Here is a 17,816-nt window from a genome sequence, read left to right as displayed (position 1 = left end):
ACCACCCCAAAACTGAGTATTGAGACACTGCATGGAAACTTACTACAGTGTGTCGGATTGTGTCTTGGTTTGATTAGCCGAGCGCCTCCGTAACTGGCCGAGAGTTGCCGAATCATCTGTCCTGCCCGGACTGCTGGAAGCGGCCGCAAACGCCATGTTGGCGAAGTCTCTCGTCTCTGTGAGGAAAAAAATGACAAAAAACACACTTGTCGAGAAGAGAAAAAGGTAGATCGCTGGAAGGAGGCGGCTGAAGATCGAAGGGGTGATATATTTATTTTCCCCCTTCGTTTTTTGAAAAAGAAAAACGAAACCGAGCCGCCGGATCCGCAGAGGTTCCGGACGGGCGAGGGGAGGCTCAACCTCCCACCGTCCCCATGAACAGCACCGCTGATCCGAGCAGCGACTTATGAGAAAAAGAGACGTTTGTGTCGCTATCTGAGCTTCGGTAACGGGATATTTTGGGGCCTGCTTCTTCAAGAATCTGCTTAAACATAAGAAAAAAAACACAAAAAACCCCGCTTGCTTCCCATGTATGCAAGCTAGGCGTCGTTATATCAGTATTTATTATTATTATTATTCTTGATTTTTTTTTTTTGCAATGAGTTTACCACCGAAAGTGGTCCCTAAACCCGCCGCCGCTGTCGCAGCTAGCGGAGCCGGGGGTGGCAGCTCTCCGTCGGGCCAGCTGCGGACCCTGACCTCCGTGTCTCTGCCACCGGGAGCCCCGACAGCTCCTCAGCCCGGCGCTATACCTCCACCTCAGTATCCTTTGACATGGGTAACGTGGAAATAACTTACGATATTTTGTATTATTATTATTATTTTTTAATTTTAAAACATTTCACCTCCTCCCTGTCTTAATGTTAGGGTGTTAGAGCCATGCATTTATGTTTTATTGGACGTTTTTTTTGGGATGATGTTTCTCAGCAGGGAAGGGAGGGGAGGAGACAATTAGCTAGGGAGCTAACGATGCTAATGTTAGCTTATCAAGCCGGTTTTTTAACGCTAACGCAAATGTCACGCATGTATTGTACAGTTGACTCTTCACCACTACTCACAGTTACATTTAACACCACACATGCATGTTAAATTGGTTGTATGTCAGTGTGTATTAACCCACAAACTAGCTGACTCCCATCATCCGCCTTTCCCTAAAAGCACCGGTTACCGGCTTTGTTCAGTTAACGTTACCGGTGCATTAGCTTTAGTGTACCAGCACCGCCAGTTTAGATGGGTCCGTGAACGCAACACCGCAGAGCAGCAAGCAAGCAAGCTTTCGCCCCCCATTTCTGGGTGGTAACCTGTGGCTTTAATAATAATAATGTAAGTGAGGGGGGGCTAATGGTAGCTTTGTACAAGGCCCAGCATTTTAAGAAATCGCACCTCCTGTCTATACATCCATGCAGCTGCCCCATTTCACATAACTTGAGCTTTTTTTTTTTGAAAGGGAGTAAAGCCCCCTCCCCCCTCCCCCTTCCTTCACTGGAGGGGGGTGGGAGGTGCAGGCCTGTTAGGATAAGAGCCTGCAGAAAAACTAGCTTTTAAAAGAAAGTAATTAATCCAGCTAGTTTCATGACAGTTAATGGTCTAAAATAAGTAGTTAGAGCATCATAATCTGATAAACACGTGTTTAAATTAAGTTATTTTACACTACAATCATTGTTCGTGTGTTATCTTGCGTGTTCTTCCCAAAATATGCATGCAGGGTAGAGTTTTGGCACCCTTAAATGACATAGCATGCTGTCACCGCCCCTCCAAAATATACCTTTAGTTGCAAGTTAACACAGATACAGGATAAGAGACAAACTAATTATTTAATCCAGCTAGTTTCATGATAGTTAATGGTCCAAAATAAGTAGTTAAGAGCATTATAATCTGATAAACATGTCTTTAAATGGTTTAAGTTGTGTTATACTACCATTATTGTTTGTTTAACTTGTTTGTTCTTCCAAAATAAAAAGTGTCTGTAAAAATATTCATGCAGGATAGAGTTATATCAGCCTTAAATGACATAGCATGCTGTCACCGCCCCCTCCAAAATAATATAATATTACCTGCAAGTTAAAAACAGATACAGGATAGGAGCCTGCAGTGGAGAAACGAGCTTTACAGAAATAAGTAATCCCGATAGTGTCATGACAGTTAATGGTCTAAAATAAGTAGTTGGAGCATTATAATGTGATAAACATTATCACCCCCCCTTAAAATACACCTTTACCTGCGAGCTATCACAGATACAGAGCCGTAACCTGTACCCTCTGTCCTACCTCTACCCTACTTTTTTGGTGGAGTGAAGTCACTGTGGTTATGTCACCTCCTGTTTTATTTACAGCATGGTGGCAGTATAGTGTGTGTGAGAGAGAGGATTAGGTTGACATCTCCTCCTCGCCTGCCAGTGACAGAGAGAGAGAGAGGTGTGTCTTTTGTGATCTCACAGCTTCTGCGATGGCTTAGCTTTTTCGGAGGTTTTTGATGTCTCAACCTGATTTCCTGCCACCCACGATCACAGCCCTGTCCTGTGTTTCTGACTTCTGTAAGGGGCAGCAGTGTGTAGCTGTTTATGGCAGGTGGCAGTATGAAACGCTTCCTTCTGGGTTTATTTTAAGTGTTCTGTGTTGTGATGTCTTTTTTTAATTGTGTGCGAGTTAGATAAGTAAATCTAACACAAAAACACAAGAACATAATGGTCTCTTTATGTGTTGTGCAGTGTCCTCTTTTGACTCTCCTGACTGTTTGAAATGATTGTTCAATTTGCTTAACCTACTTTCCTTGGAGTACAGAGCTGCACCCTCTTCATTTTACTCAATGCATGTCTTGTTTAAGCGATATAACGACTAAAAACGACGATAAAATTCTGTTTGTTTTTTAAAGAAGAGTAGAGAATGACACACCTATTGAGCATAATTGCTTTTTCTTTTGGTTTGTTGTGATTCCTTCTGCACAACTTTAAGTGTTAGATCTACTAAAGTAATATGTCTGATTTTAGTATTACATTAAGGAATATTTTAACCTCTCCTGACAAGGCTGTGGTTGTTGATCCCACATATGTACTTATTGTACTTATTGTCTCCTTTTTAAATACTCACACAGTTATATAGTGCAGTAGCTGGTTACTGTCAAGGTCAAGTCCATTTTATTTGTGTAGCCCAATATCACAAATGACAAATTTGCCTCAGGGGGCTTTACAGACTGTACAGCAATACAACATCATCCATCCTTAGACCCTCAATGTGAATAAGGAAAACCTCCCTTTAACACAAGCCATTTAACAGAAACTTCAGGATGAGCAACAGAAGAGGGATCCTAAATTCCTTTAGAAAACATTTTAACAGGGAAAAAATAGAAGAAACCTTAAGAAGGGCAACAGAGAAGGATCCCTTTACCAGGACAGACAGATGTGCAATAGATGTGTGTACAGAATACAACATAATTACACAATACAGTAGGGCTGGGCAATTTATCGATATTGTGATATTTAATAGATTTTGTCTTTAGATTTTGAATATTGTAATATATTGATATGGAATAAGTGTCATCTTTTCCTGCTTTTAAAGGCTGCATTACAGTAAAAATGTCATTTTCTGAGCTTAACAGACTGTTCTATTATCTGGCTTTATCTACCTAGTCGTTATATCCACATTATTGATGATTATTTATCAAAAATGTCATTGCGTAAATATTTTGTGAAAGCACCAACAGTCATTCCTACAATATTGTCAAAAATAATGATATCGAGCAATTTGGTCAAAAATATTGTGATATTTGATTCTGCCCATATTGCCCAGCCTTAGAATACAGTAATGAACAGGATGACAAAATTATAATGAATTTATAATATATAGTAAGAATGTGATGAAAAGGATGCCAAGCAGCTTCCAGATGCCGCCAGAGCAGAGCAGAGTAGGACCTGAGCCACGGTCCTCCATCAACATGGAGACCTAGCTGGAGGACAGAGTGCACATACACACAGAGGAGAGTCGCATTACACCATTCACATACACATGAGAAGAGACAAGAAAAGACACAGGAGAGAAAGAGAGAGAGAAGAATAGAGTCATAATTCAGCGAAAGAGACATGAAGTGAGTCTGAATTCCTGCAGGATGAGGAACTAGATCCAAAACCTCAGGAAATGGCACCGACAGCCAGGGAAGCCGAGCGGGTTCCAGGATGGGTGCTGGTCCAGCAAAGAGACGCCAGACAGACACAGAGAGAGAGAGAGAGAGAGAAGAGAGGACAGGAGGAGAAAATAGGGAGAGAAGAGATAGCGGCACACAGCTCATATATTTCTGAAACAAACAAACAGAAGGTTAGAGAAGGTGCAGTGTTTCTTCTCAGTCTGTATGCGTATGAGGGTTGGGAATAGTAGTTATAATTATTTGCTAGTTTATGAGATACACCTCGCTTCTATACATTTAGTCCTGCTATAAATCCAACCTTTATGAAGCTCATATTAGTTCAGTTTATTGACGAACAGGTGGTGTTTCAACAATGTAGTCGTTTTGGGGTCTGTAGTTTGTGGTGCAGTTGAATTTATTTGGATTGTATCGTATTGTTGAATTTCTTGTAGTGCAACGAAGTATGATTTGTTCTTGCACTGCGTAACCATCTGTGCAGAAGGAGTGGAATTAACTGTAAGAATAAATTGTACCAACATCAAATAAGAGAGTTGACAGGAAAAAAAATTAACTAGCCTGCTTTGTGTGTGCCCAGGACTTAATGTTAACTTCTAGTATCGCTCCCTGATGCTGCATGGACCCCGTTGTAGTAAGCACAACACTACACCGTGCTGCATTTGATTTTCATGTCTACATAAAAGCAGACCATGTGAATGTCACCATTTGTCTGACCTCTTACTCTGCGCAGACCTCTTAAGGTCAGGAGTGTGGGAGCATGTTACGCTCTTGTCTGGCCTGGGCTCCTGGTGGATGGGAATTCCCATTTTAGAGACGTTGGCCCTCGATGAGAGACGGGACAGTGAGGTGGTGGCAGTTTGTTTCTGTTCCTGGTCGTCTGAGAAACACCCAGCGCATGCGTCTGCTGCTGCACTTGCCAGACAATGGCAGTGCTGCTTAGCATTCAGAGCGAGAGGCCAAGGTGGCGCTTCCCACCATCTGCCAACAAAGGCCCAGGTCACCCAGCCTGCCTCAGCCCTCCCTCATTTCCTTCCATCCCCCCACAAACTCACCTCACCCCACTGCTGCTGGGACCAGCTGAGAAAACTGTGGGCTTCTCCCCATTTTCCCCCCCTACTCGCCTCCCATGCAACCCTCCTCTAACCCCTTAGCTTTCATGGTACAGTACTTTCATGCTTTTTTTTTTTTTTTGGAAGAGGCTCACTCCTTTTTCTGTCTTTCTTTTGCTATTTTTTTTACATTCCCCCCCCCTCGTGGTCTGTGCTTTTGTTCAGACATAAAAGATATAAGCATTTCCCAGTGAAGTGTAGTTAAATGTAACGTCCAAACCAGACATGCAGCCACATTCAGTGTTAGTAATGAGGTGCAGATATGTAGACTGTGTACCCAACTGGCAGGTCACAGTGGTCCTGTATTTCAGGACAGGTGTGTGCAGAGCCAGCATGTGAAGATATTCTCATGAGCATACTCACTGTGGGATGTTATAAATAAACTGCTGAGTTGTTATGAGCCAGCATGCAGGACTGTTCTTTCCAGAGAGGGAGTGGCCTGCGGAAGAAGAAGAAGACATCCTGCTTAATGTCAGTGCTCCCAACGGTGTTTTCTTTCTCAAGTGACACTTCCGTCATTTAAATGTTTATCTATATTTACCGCGTTCACAAAGAAATGAAAGTAACATTCAGATTAAAACCAGTAATTGGTTAGAAACGGGACATCTTCTGATTTCTAGTCACATTGCTTTCAACATTTTTTTGCAGTATTTGGTATTTACAGTGAACTCTGGGTCCGTAGATTCATCCTGCCCACACTGTGATGCTGGCAAGCCTCTGGCATAGTTGGAAATGTTCACCTCCACTTGTCAGAAAGTAGCGCTTTAACAGCTTTAGACAATATTATGTTAATTATTTTTAGTGTCAAAGAAAGAATTTATGCTTTGCTTTACATGTTCAAATGTTTGTCACATTTATCACTACTCTTTAGTTCTTGTTGGAGTTGGTTGTTTCAGACTCACAGCCACACAGTTGCAGCTTTAAGTATTTTTTTAAATGCATGATGGAACTGGCTGTAGGGGAGTATCTTGGTTCTATTAGTTGGCAACGCTTGTTGTTATTGCCTGAGGTATTCCTGCAAGTGTTTTTTCTGTCGACCGGGGTCAGTCTTAAGTGTTGAGACTCGTGGTGCTGTTGGCTAAGTTCAAAGCTGCTGCTATTTTTAAAGATAAACTATTAACCTGTTGATAATGTATTCCTGGCTGCCGCTTGGTCGGTCTGTGTTGCTGCTCTCCTCAATATCAGCATCTCCTGACAAAGTTATTAATTTCTCGTTCTCTGTAACCTGGCGTCTGATAACTCATTTAATTCATCAGCCGTGTCTGATTCATGCAAGTCAATAACACAAGTCATCATCCTCTCTATCAGGCTAATTAATATATTCTGGAGTAAGTGTCTCCAGAGTTTATCAGATGATAAGCATAAGAACAATATTGTGTCAGTTATGGTCAATGACTCTATAACAGGAATAAAGGCTCTAGTAGCCATACTAGTGACATAGCTCTGGCAATGATAGTGTCAGTATGTCCACGACTTTAATACAGACTGAAGTCTCCCAACAACTATTAGATGGATTCAGACATTCATGGTTCACAGAGGATGAATCCCACTGAAGTTTGTTATCCCCTGACTTTACCTCCAGTGCCACCATGAGGCAGACATTTTTGTCTTTTAGTAAAATATCTTGTCAGCTATTACAGACTGCTGTTACATTTTTATACAGATATCAAATGTGATGACAGGATAAGTTATAATTACTTTGCTTATCACCTTTTTCTTCTCACAACATCGTAAAGTCAACTTTTCATTTTGTCCAATACTTTGATTAGTGTGCAAAACTAACAACATTCTCATCAGCATTAACTGTGCTTTGTGTTTAGTGCCAATTAGCTGACGTTAGCATGCTAACACTGAACTAGGATGGTTAACTAACATAGTAAACATTATACTTTATTGGCATCAGCATGTTAGCATTGCTATGGTGAGCCTGTAAGCATGCTGATGTTAGCATTTAGCTAAAATTACTACTAAAGCTGAATACAATAAATAAATAATAATTAGGAAGTGTGTCATCAGCAGATTTAACCTACGCACATTATAAAATATTGGGACTAACTTTCCATTATATATGAATCTATTTAAACGGCCACTTCTGTCCTTGTTATATGTAACTGTCAAAAGCTTTTCAAAATATTTGTCTCCTCATCATTTCTTCATCATAGTCACAACATTTTACTACTAATATTAGTGTTTAATAATTGAAACCCATAGTAAACAGTAACATAAATTAATGGCTTATTAATCAAGTTGTGAAACAGCTCGTTGTGTCGTGGTTTTATTACTTTGGATTTTACTTTTACCTCATAAGAAGTGCAGCTTGCCTTTCTACCCCCTCTTTTAATTTAACACTAAGAACCAAAGGTGCTTCATGCTACATACATCCAGACCTATTGTTGCTTAAGATTTGGTTTGTAAGAGTTGAATCCACCATCCTACCACTCATTGTTGTACATACTGCAGTGGAAGAGCAGTCTCAGCAACAGCAGGCAGGCAGTGAGAGCTTTGAGCTCTGCTTTTATCCAACTCTGTGTGTGTGTGTGTTTGATTAAGTGTGTTAGGGAGAGAGTGAGGGAGTGATTGTGTGTGTGAGTGGCTAGTGGGCCAGCAGGGAGAAGGAGGGTTTGTGTCTGCACCATCTGGGCCGTCTCCACTCTCTTCCTGTGCCTCCACTCTGAACCCACTGCTATGCTCTGAGATTTCCAGGTAGCCTGAATCATTGAAATGAGACATGACAGGCTCTTGAGGTCTGTTTAAAAAAGGACGCTATATATGTAATTATATGGCGCGCAAACATTATTATTTGATTTAAGAACATCTAAATTACATGTAATTTATTTAGAGGGTGAGGCATTGGCTGCACATTCATTAATTTATACAGTAATAGTAATATCACAGTTTATTGAGCTGTATCATTCTCTGATGACGGCCTTGACCTACGTGAGGTTATATCTCCTCACACGCCCCTCCACCCCACCCCCCTCTTCACTTACTCTCACATTCAGCACTTAAGTGGCTTGACTCTAATGATGAAGCAGGAGCCACAGCAGCTTTTCCCCTCCTAAATGAGGCTTACAGGTCACTGTAGTGTTAAAGGACAAGGAGGAGTGACTGAAGCTGCTTTATGGTCTCTGCCAGGAAGAAGGATCAGCGTGTGTTTGTTGGAGGCTGTTTCGCTCAACCTGTTTTTTTTTTTTACCCGAATTTCACCCTGTCAACAATATAAACGAGGTTACAGCGTGGAAGATTGTGTCAAGATTAAGTGATGCTTGTCTAAGCAGCCTGTAGATTTCACCTCACTCCATTTATGTAAGAAAAAAAGAGAAATGAGAAGAGATTTAACTGCTTATCGATCAGTTTTATCTAGCATGCTCAATCTTTTAGGATATTGTAGGATATATTAAGTATACATTAGTTTAAAAATGGCCTCACAGCATCCCACGACATCCAGTTCGATTAGCTGGTGGCCTTACACATCCTGATTTATATCATTTAGGTTTATGCATTCTCAATCCTTCATCTGAATACCAGATTTTAGGAAGCACCTTGTCCATTGAAAGTATCAAAAGTCAAATACGAACGAGTCCCCATCTGTGTCATTTTGACCAGGTTCAATTACCCGTACGTTAAAGCTAATTTCCCAGCTACACTGACACCCTTTATTTTCTGAGGCGGTGTCCCTGTTGTGACTCGTTAAGATGACAGTGTGCTCACCTTCTCTCCTCCAGCAGAAAATTAATAGAGATCAAACTAATGACTAATGTCTAATTAGTGCGGTCAGCCACTTTCATGGCAGCGCCTGATTCACACGCACGGCAGAGCTCGACTGAAGTGTCGGCATCCATCTGGTTACCTGGCCACCAACATGGAGAGCTCGACATAAATTATGTTATACCTCAGGACATTTTGTTGTTTTTCCCAGCATGCCATCAGGCCAGTAGAATAATTTAATCACAAGCAGTCGATCTTAAAACTAAACAAAAATAATTTAAAAAAACAGAGGAGAAATTGCATTAAATCATATCATGGTATTCTGGACGTCCATTTATGGTGTGCTGAACCCACACAGGGAAACCAAACATCAGGATTCCTACTAAATAAGTCTGTTGCTATGTAGTTTAACTTGTCGATATGCAGTGAAACAAGTTTCCTGTGTTGATTTTTAAGCTGATGACTTCCCCTCAATCATGATGTGGGGAAAAAAGTGTTCCAGCTATAGCAATTACAATGGTTTCCCATCAGACAATGGATGCACCTAGTTTCACAACACTCTGCAGTGACTACAGGTGCCGACTGAGATAACGGAAACATGTACGCTGGCTTTGAGCCATTTATATCATCTCTTGTTTTTTGTTTTGTTTTTTGTTTTTTTAATTTGGCTGCAGTTGTAAGAAGATAAAATCCAATCTTGCTTAAATCCTCCGTTGGATTCAGCTGTCCTGTCTTGCCTCAGTATTTTTCGCCTTACGCCTTTATATCTCTGCTCCTCCTGCCCTCATGACAACGAACCCTCACGACCCTCACAGCGGATTTGTTCCTGTTGCTCCGCCAGGTTTGAACCCCGCTTTCACCTGTCTACATCTCGCCTCCACCGCCCCCTTCTCCTCCTCCTCCTCCCTTCTCCTCTGTTTACACACCACAGTTGCCCTGACAACCAACCAGCGGTCATGTGGAGCAGACAGATCAGGTTGCCTCTCTGTTGATAGCCCCCCCCCCCCACCTCTCTTTTTTGTTTGTTTCCTGTCTCGCTTCAGAAAGAAGAAATATTTTTAAGTGATTACCACCATTCCTGTTTTTAACCTACTTGTGGTGTGGCATCACTTGGATGCGCCACATTACGGGTTTTTTTCAGGTCATGACAGATAATCGGATCTGTCCTTCCGATACGTGCACTTTGTAAGAAATGTTTCCTGCCCTGTGCTGGAAGTGTATCAAAACAACGTCCATTCTACAGTTTTATTATTGTGCTTCTCCTTACTTGGACTTGACAGTTCAGTGTGACGAGACCAAGCCTGTAATTGCCCCTTATTTCTTGTGTGTGTGTGTGTGTGGGGGTGGGATGGGGTGGAGGGGGGTGGAGTGTGGGGTGTTGTTTTTTCCGAATTCCCCGGCAATGAAACTGATAATGCTTCCTGCTGTGCTTCTGCTTTTTGAATCACAGCCACCTTTTTTTGTTTTGTTCTGTTCTGTTTAAAATGTTCCCTTTCTCTTTCTTTCTATCTCCCTCTTCTCCCTCTTGTGTTGTCGGTTACGGGTGGAGGTGCTTGGCAGGTGGCCAACAGAGATGACGGCCCCTGCAGGCAAGAGCGGGAGAGTAAAGGAAAGAGGGCTTAAGGGGTAGAAAAGGGGAGGTGTGATTTTGGGTGAAAGGAAGAAAGCCAGACGTTCGGTTTCCCTTAAACCATGTGACCAGCAGTGTGTGAGCCTGTCTGTCACGGACAACTGCCTGAGCAGGTTACTAACCACAGGGCTTCCCTCTTGTGTGACTATTACACATTCCCTCTTTTGTCTCCTCTAACATCTGAGTGATGTCTCCCGAGCGAGTCTCCATATTACATGTTTCAGCTGTTAAAAGAAAAGTTATCGTAGGCTTCTGTTTAAAGCAGCTCCTTGAAGCATTAATAAATTCTCGAAATGTGTTATAGGTCTTTTTAAATGTTAAGGCAGAAAGTTTTTCTTTGACCGATCATTATTATTCTACAGCCATTGGCATCAGAAGGAGATGATTAATATTAAATACAGTTTGTACCTCTGCTATTCCTGCGTGTAAGGGCTGTAACAGTTGTCTAATCTTCTGCTCTGCCTGCCCCCCTTTTTCCTGAAGTGGTCCAGAAATCCATTTCAGATTTTCCCTTTAACACTTGCAAAATGGTGAAGGTACATAGTGTACTCTGAGAGATGGGGCATTTGGGCGGGGTGGGTTTGTTGGGGGATCTTTTAAATCAAACTAGGCGAGCTATTGAGGTTTGAGGAAAGCCCTTTTGGATGAGTGAGTTAAATGTATCGCATTGAGACATGTATAGAGCGGTGGATTGATATAAACTTAACAGGCGTCATGTCTGCGTTTAAGCAGAAACTTCCCACTTATTAATCTTTATTTAAACAGGGAGGGTCATTGAGTGCAAGCTCTTTTTTTACAAGGTAACCCTGATTAGAGTCATCAGAGCACCAAAGTTACAGTATACATCACCAGATTATACAGCAAACAGGCCTTGCATTCACACTGATCTGTGTCAGTCCAAAGAGATTTAAATTGATTTAAAAGGGATTAGCTTGACTAATTTTACAAGCTTCTACAAATTTTTATCTCTTGTGTGGAGCCTCGTATTTAAAAGCCAAACAGTCTCGGTGGCTAGTGTAGTGTGACAATGAACTGCAGTTAAAAGGTACGTGTTTTGTAAATAAAATGAATGCAGGGTCTCTTTTTACTGCCAACGACTACCACCCAACTTTTTCATATAGTGTACAACAATGCACCTGAAGCATCCCCAGTTAAGAACCTAAGGGTGCAATGATAGTCTGCGTCGACAGGTTTAAGATTAGAGGCAGGAGATTCCTTTAAATTACATCACCATAGTCCATTATGGATAAAAAGGATGACTGAACAATTAGCGTTCTGCAGTTTTGGGTGTTATGTGCCTTATTTCTATAAAAGAATGCCAGTTTCACTGACTTAGTTCATTAATGTCTTTTGAAGCTCAGCTTGTCAGAGGAGGAGGATGGTCTCTCTCAATTGGCGTCCCATTAAGAGGAGTAATATTCACTTCAGTGGAACTGTTAATCAGTTTTTTAGAAAACAGCATGTTTGGTTTTACCCGATTTAAACAGGATCAATCAGAATTTGCTGTTCAGCGCAGAAATCAGAAGACAGCTTACTGGATGAAGTCTCTTCATTTGGTTCAGTCAGCAATATTTTGACTTAACATTGTCATGAATACTTAAAACATGATGGCAATCTTACCTGTTGAGCTGCCCAGTGCTTCTCATCTTTTATGACACTTGTTTTTAGTGTCTAGTTGCCTTTAGAGTTTTCCTTAATACACACCTCTCCAGAATCCCATGGGTTCGGCCATCACTGGATGACCGTATCTTCCCCACACAGCCTGGAGTCACTGCAGTCTACAGCGTGAGTCACAAACACATTTTACACACCCACCTGTGTGTACAGTATGCAGCAGAGCATATTCACAAACTTCACAAGAATACAAACACAGGACTCATATCTACAGTGTGGACTCTGTGTGTACAGCTGCATTTACACTACGATACTCAGGAGTATAATTATGCCAAGAGCATATGTTCAGTTTGAATATGCTGTAGTGGTTTGGTACCTTACAAGATTCAACTCCTATAAAACTACTCAGCTTTTCATATTTAAATTTGTCACAGTTAAGAATTACAAAACAGGTCTTTATACATTTTATAGGCACAGTAAACATGCATCTGTGGTTTTCTTTACTTCAAAAAGAGGAAGTCGTACTTTTCAAGATGCTCTAAAATGCTGTTACATGACCACAGGAGGCCCGCCTTGGAAATGAGTCACCTCAGGGAACCTCTGCCATTCACTGACTCCTTCAGGAGTTAATTAACATTTCCTGTATTTGTTCTTGATTACAATAATATTATGAATAAACACATTTTAGTCCTTTTTATTTTTATTTTAACCTGCATGGAGCATCAACATGTCAGTTAGAGGCATTAAATAGACAAATAATTCAATTCAAATCACAGAGGGAATCTCAAATGTACTCTGACGCCGTCCTCTGCTGACCTTTTAGGCCATTTATTGTCTCATCCTTAGTGGTCGCAGGCACACCTACTGCATCACACTGCAGACAAAAACAAACCTGAAATGGCATCACCCCATCCTCTTAGGATCGTAGCCTGACATGACTGTCACTCTTTGCGAGTGAGCATTATGGTGTACAACAGTCCACATTGAGCGGTGCTGTTTACACACCCTCAGCGCTCTGCCGCACCACTCTCTCTGTTTTTTCCTCTTATAAACCGAATTTGTATTTACCCGCAGGGCAGCGATTTGTCATACGGCTCGGTAGACTTTGTGAGATACTGATCAGTAATTCTACCATTAAAGGCACAGATGCCTCTACGTTCCTCGTAACACATCTTAAATAATGAATGTTTAATGCAGAAATTAGAAGATAAGAGATTGATTTTCTTTTACACTTTTTTTTCACACACACACACAAAAAGCAAATGTCACACTTGAAGAGACATGTTTTAACACTAACACTTAAGTGGTCTATTATGGGATAGTATTGGCATTAGTGTTTTGCTGCTGTTAATTCTGTAATATCTGGCGTTTACAAGCATAGTTCACCTGAAAATTGGCACATGAGTAATTTGATATCACAAAGAAGAAAAGCTTTTTTATCCTCTGTAACATAACCGTAATGAAAACTGAAGATTTTCTATTGCAAAAGGCTTGTTTTACAGGGTTAGGCTGCAACAATGATGACACTGGCGGAAATAAACCGTGCCCCATTGGCGTGAAACATTTGTTCTGTGCGGTGGATGTGGGGTTTTGCTCTCTTTATTTTCGCTCCACCCATCACGTACAGCTTCTATACAGCCGCTCACCTCCCCTCCCCCATCCCATCACTCTGTACGTCCTCGGAATCAGTCACTCGCCCGAAGCAGAGTAGGCTCCTCCCCTGGCAACAGCAGCTAGATTAGTTGCTTTATCCCAGGTCATCTGAGGGAAGTGGGCCACACAGAGAAGATGGAGAGATGCAGGAAAGGATTGATGTTGTAAAGGCTGTACAGACCGCTGCCTGTTGTACTCAGTAGTTTTACGAATAATAGAAGTTTGGAGTTTAAGTTTTAAAATATGACTGTCTGCAGCTGTCTCTTTTACAGCTCTAATGGTGTAAGGCTGTGTAGAGAGAGAGAGAGAAAAGGATAAAAAAAAAAGGCCCATGAGAGAAGAAGTGGGTTTCCCGGCTTTTCAGGCTGTCTTGTTGTCTGCCTGCTGCTTTCTTCCTGCAGTATCCTCTCACACTCCCTGGTGTGTCGGGCCTGCTGCAGGAACAAGCAGCACCTGCACTCAGTGGTGCCAGCCCACAACTGCAGCAGCCAAGGCCCATTCTGCCACACTACAGGGCCAAGAGCTGAGTCAGACCTCATCCTCACAAATTGCCTGATACTGCTCACTTGGCCAGAGACTACCCTGAACCCTCCGTTGCCCCGTATTGACGAGGCTTGTTTAGCATGACTCAGTTGAATCCATTGTACCAGGTGCTCTCGATCTATCACAGACGAGTGGGATTGTAATATGATTACTTGACCCAGTTTTGTCATATGAGGCCTCCGGTAGCCCCAGACATCTTTGCAGAGCATATTCTGGCACAGTGGGGCTGCAGAAGAGGCCAGAGCGTACTGTTAGCCAACCCCAGCAGGTTACAACACCCATGCACAGCACAGGTCTTCACCTCTGCACACGTACGGGGGCTAATCCCAGAGCTTCAGTGCTTAATTTAAATTCCTCAGCAGGAGGGAGGACTAATGACCTGTGGATTCCTGCCACTGCTCTTCCCTTATCACATCAGTTAGTGTGTGTGTGTGTGTCTGTGTGTGTGTCTGTGTGTGTGTGTGTGTGTGTGTGTGTTTGTGCGTGTGTGCATCACTCTGACATAATGCCTCGTACTGTATGTGTCTAACCTCGCTGCTCTATGTGATGCAGGTACCCAGGCACGCTGGCCCTCCTTACACTGCTCATGACATCACAAAGGGACACCCTAACTTGGCGGGCACCCCGCCCGGTCATGCCCACTCCCCGGCGCTCTCTCAGGTATCCGTACCCACAGCTTCCCCATATCGCTACGCTAAGGGCTGGGAGACAGGCGGAGGGGTGAGTTTGCCACTGTCACTTAATTCTGGCCATATTGCCAACCCCTAACCTGTATTATCTGTCTTTTCTGTATCAATTTTTCACAAGTTTCAGTTTCCTGTCCGTCCCATTTTCTATCATTTTGTAATACAGCTGGAAGCCATGTGTGCATGAGTGTATTTTTTAAATGAAATTCAAGATGTATGAATGTATAAATTAAACAGGGTTACACTGTAGTACAACATGTCATGTGCACCACTGCCTGTAGTCAAGCATGCATCTATTCTATAAAGTCCATTTAATCCTGTTAAGGGTCAGTTGGGGGGAGGGGACTTCCTTCTCTGCCTATAAGTACAGTGGGATTCCTACATATGATTGAAGCGATACGGGGCAATGACAAAATCCAGAAAATAAGTTGATAACATAACAGAAAATATATAAATCAGAGCAAAAAGGGAAGTATGTAATTATTCTTGTCATATTTCTGTGGTTAAGAAGACATCCTCCACTTACATATTTTGCTTGACATAAAAAACATTATTAAAACTAGTAAATCTCTGTGCAACCATTATTCATAATTCATAGTTGGTAACACTTCTGTGGTGATGCTCCAGCCGCAATGCTGCTGCCACCGCTGTTGCTTACGAGCATGTTGACTCCGTGACTCAGCCTCCCTGGAAGTATGTGACTATGCTTGCGAGGAATGCCGTTGTTCCTCTTTACCGTTATAGCCTAATGGCCCACTGCCTCACCCTAAAGCAGCTCCAGTCTCTTCCCGGCCTTCTATAAATAGAAAACCGTCAGCCAGCATAAACTTAAATTATCACAACAATATCAGCAGCAGCTTGAAGAAGAGAAAAGAGCGAGTGTCCATGAAGCTTTTTTTTTTTTTGGCAGAAGAGCGCTGGCAGGGTGACAGGGAGCGCTGGGATGAAGCACTTGTGCAGTGATGATTTAAAAAAAAAAAAAAAAATTTAAAAACAGCTGCACATGGGTTTTGTTGCTATGACAACAATATCCTGACAATTTAATAAGTGACAATATGTGAAAGGAAGCAGATTGGTGCTGGCTAACTTAATACTATGTTAACAGAGGGTTGGCTACACAACTAAGAGCAAGCTTTACAACGTGTGAGACATAAAAGCACAAAACTCACCAGCATCACTCAGTGTTTGGCCGATCTGCTCCCTTAAATGGGATGTTCTGTTCTTTTGTTAAGATAATTTCAGTCTGACATATCAGAAAGCTCGTCATAGACCGACAAAAACAAGCTTCTCCTCCATTTTCTTGGTTACTAGTGATGAATCCCGCCCCATCTAATATATATAATAAAGGAGAAAGGAGTGAGAGTGACGATGATTGGTGGCACCTTTCTGAAAAGTTTAGTGCTCTGGAAAATAAATAAATAAAAATGCTGGCTCTCAGAAAATAACTCTATATGGAACCGAGCCCTAAGCAGATCTACTTAAACCCACCTCTGCTTAGCTCAACTGCACAGTAGATGAAGAATAAAGAAAACACAGGATTTGCAGCCCCTTGAGGGTACCAATTATCTTTGCACTTCACATAAACCCCAATTTGAAAAACATTTTCTCCCCCAGCAGTATCCCAAAAGTAAGTTCCCATTCAGTGTGTGTTTGTGTCTGGTGTATTGTTGTCTGTGAAAATGAAAGTGACTGATAACGTGCCCCCTTGGTGTGTGTGTATGTAATAATTTGTCCTCCTGCTATCTCTATTTTTTCCATTTCCTCTCTTTGACAGTCTCCGTACAACCCTGGACAAAATGCTGGCTCCGCCCCACTAGTGTATTCTACCCAGACACAGCCAATGAATGCACAGCCACAGAGTCGCCCGGTGAGTCGTCCTGCTGGTCTCACACCTGCCTCCCTAAACCCTCTAACACCCCCCCCCCCCCCCCCCCCCCCCCAACAGTTTGTGGTTTACTGTGACTGCTACTGAGGGTTTGTATTTCATCAAGAGATCTTCAGATGCCGCAAAGAGAGCTGCTTGAGTGTTGACTGACCTCAATCTGCTTAAGGCAGTGAGGCACATTACCACAGGCAGTAGTTCTTTAATGAGGTCTCCCTCATTATCCTCTTTAGAGGCTCCTTACAGGCTTGTTGTGGTTGGTGGAGCTGTATCACCAGGATCAAAGGGTGCAGGAGCTTACACCGGTGTCATTCCCTGTCCTCTCCTCATCTCTACCGACGTTCAACTACTATCTGAAAACCTGAGTACACTCACCAGCAATTACTACAGGCATTTATCACTATTCATAAGTAATGAATGTGAAAATAGTAGAAACAAAGGTGTTCAAAAAAACACAAAAAGAGAAAAAAGAGAAGGAATCAAATCAGTCCTGTTAGAAGTAGAGCAGGGTAGGTTTGGTTGCCTCATGCCAGAAATCTATCCAACCATCCAGCAGCCAGATCATTGATTATTTGGGTAATTAATGAGGAACAGCAACCTCCCCCAAACTGAACGTACATCAATAAGCGATCCGATACGTCTCATTTCTGTTATTTGTGGGGCCAGTCTACAACTTTGGATTCAGCATTCAGCCAGCTTGAAGTCTTTGTTCAGTGTTTTACAGATATTTAAGCTTTTGTGAGGCTTTGATCTGATTAAATCCCCCATGGAGCCTAGACTCATAAGATGAATTACATTACTAAAACCTGTAGAGTCTATTTTGTACTAAGGTGTTTTTATTATATTTTATTGTTTTT

The 17,816-nt window shown here is 42.1% G+C and overlaps 1 protein-coding gene across 3 annotated transcripts in view; it reads left to right on the top strand.

Annotated features, from left to right (window-relative positions):
• Positions 1–166: 166 nt before the first annotated feature.
• eif4g3a (eukaryotic translation initiation factor 4 gamma, 3a) overlaps positions 167–17,816 on the top strand; it is a 53,183-nt gene continuing 35,533 nt past the window's right edge. For all 3 annotated transcript variants that reach the window (XM_062415591.1, XM_062415590.1, XM_062415589.1), the window contains exons 1-3: positions 167–778; positions 14,944–15,111; positions 16,852–16,944. In XM_062415591.1, coding sequence (XP_062271575.1) covers positions 599–778; positions 14,944–15,111; positions 16,852–16,944 — 441 coding nt within the window. In that variant the 5' untranslated portion in view covers positions 167–598. The remainder of the gene's footprint in view (positions 779–14,943; positions 15,112–16,851; positions 16,945–17,816) is intronic.

The sequence above is a fragment of the Scomber scombrus genome, chromosome 3 (assembly GCF_963691925.1).
Source record: "Scomber scombrus chromosome 3, fScoSco1.1, whole genome shotgun sequence".
In the NCBI taxonomy this organism is placed as follows: domain Eukaryota; kingdom Metazoa; phylum Chordata; class Actinopteri; order Scombriformes; family Scombridae; genus Scomber; species Scomber scombrus.
The sequence above is the reverse complement of the archived record's forward strand: the minus strand, read 5'-3'. Positions and strand labels throughout refer to the sequence as shown.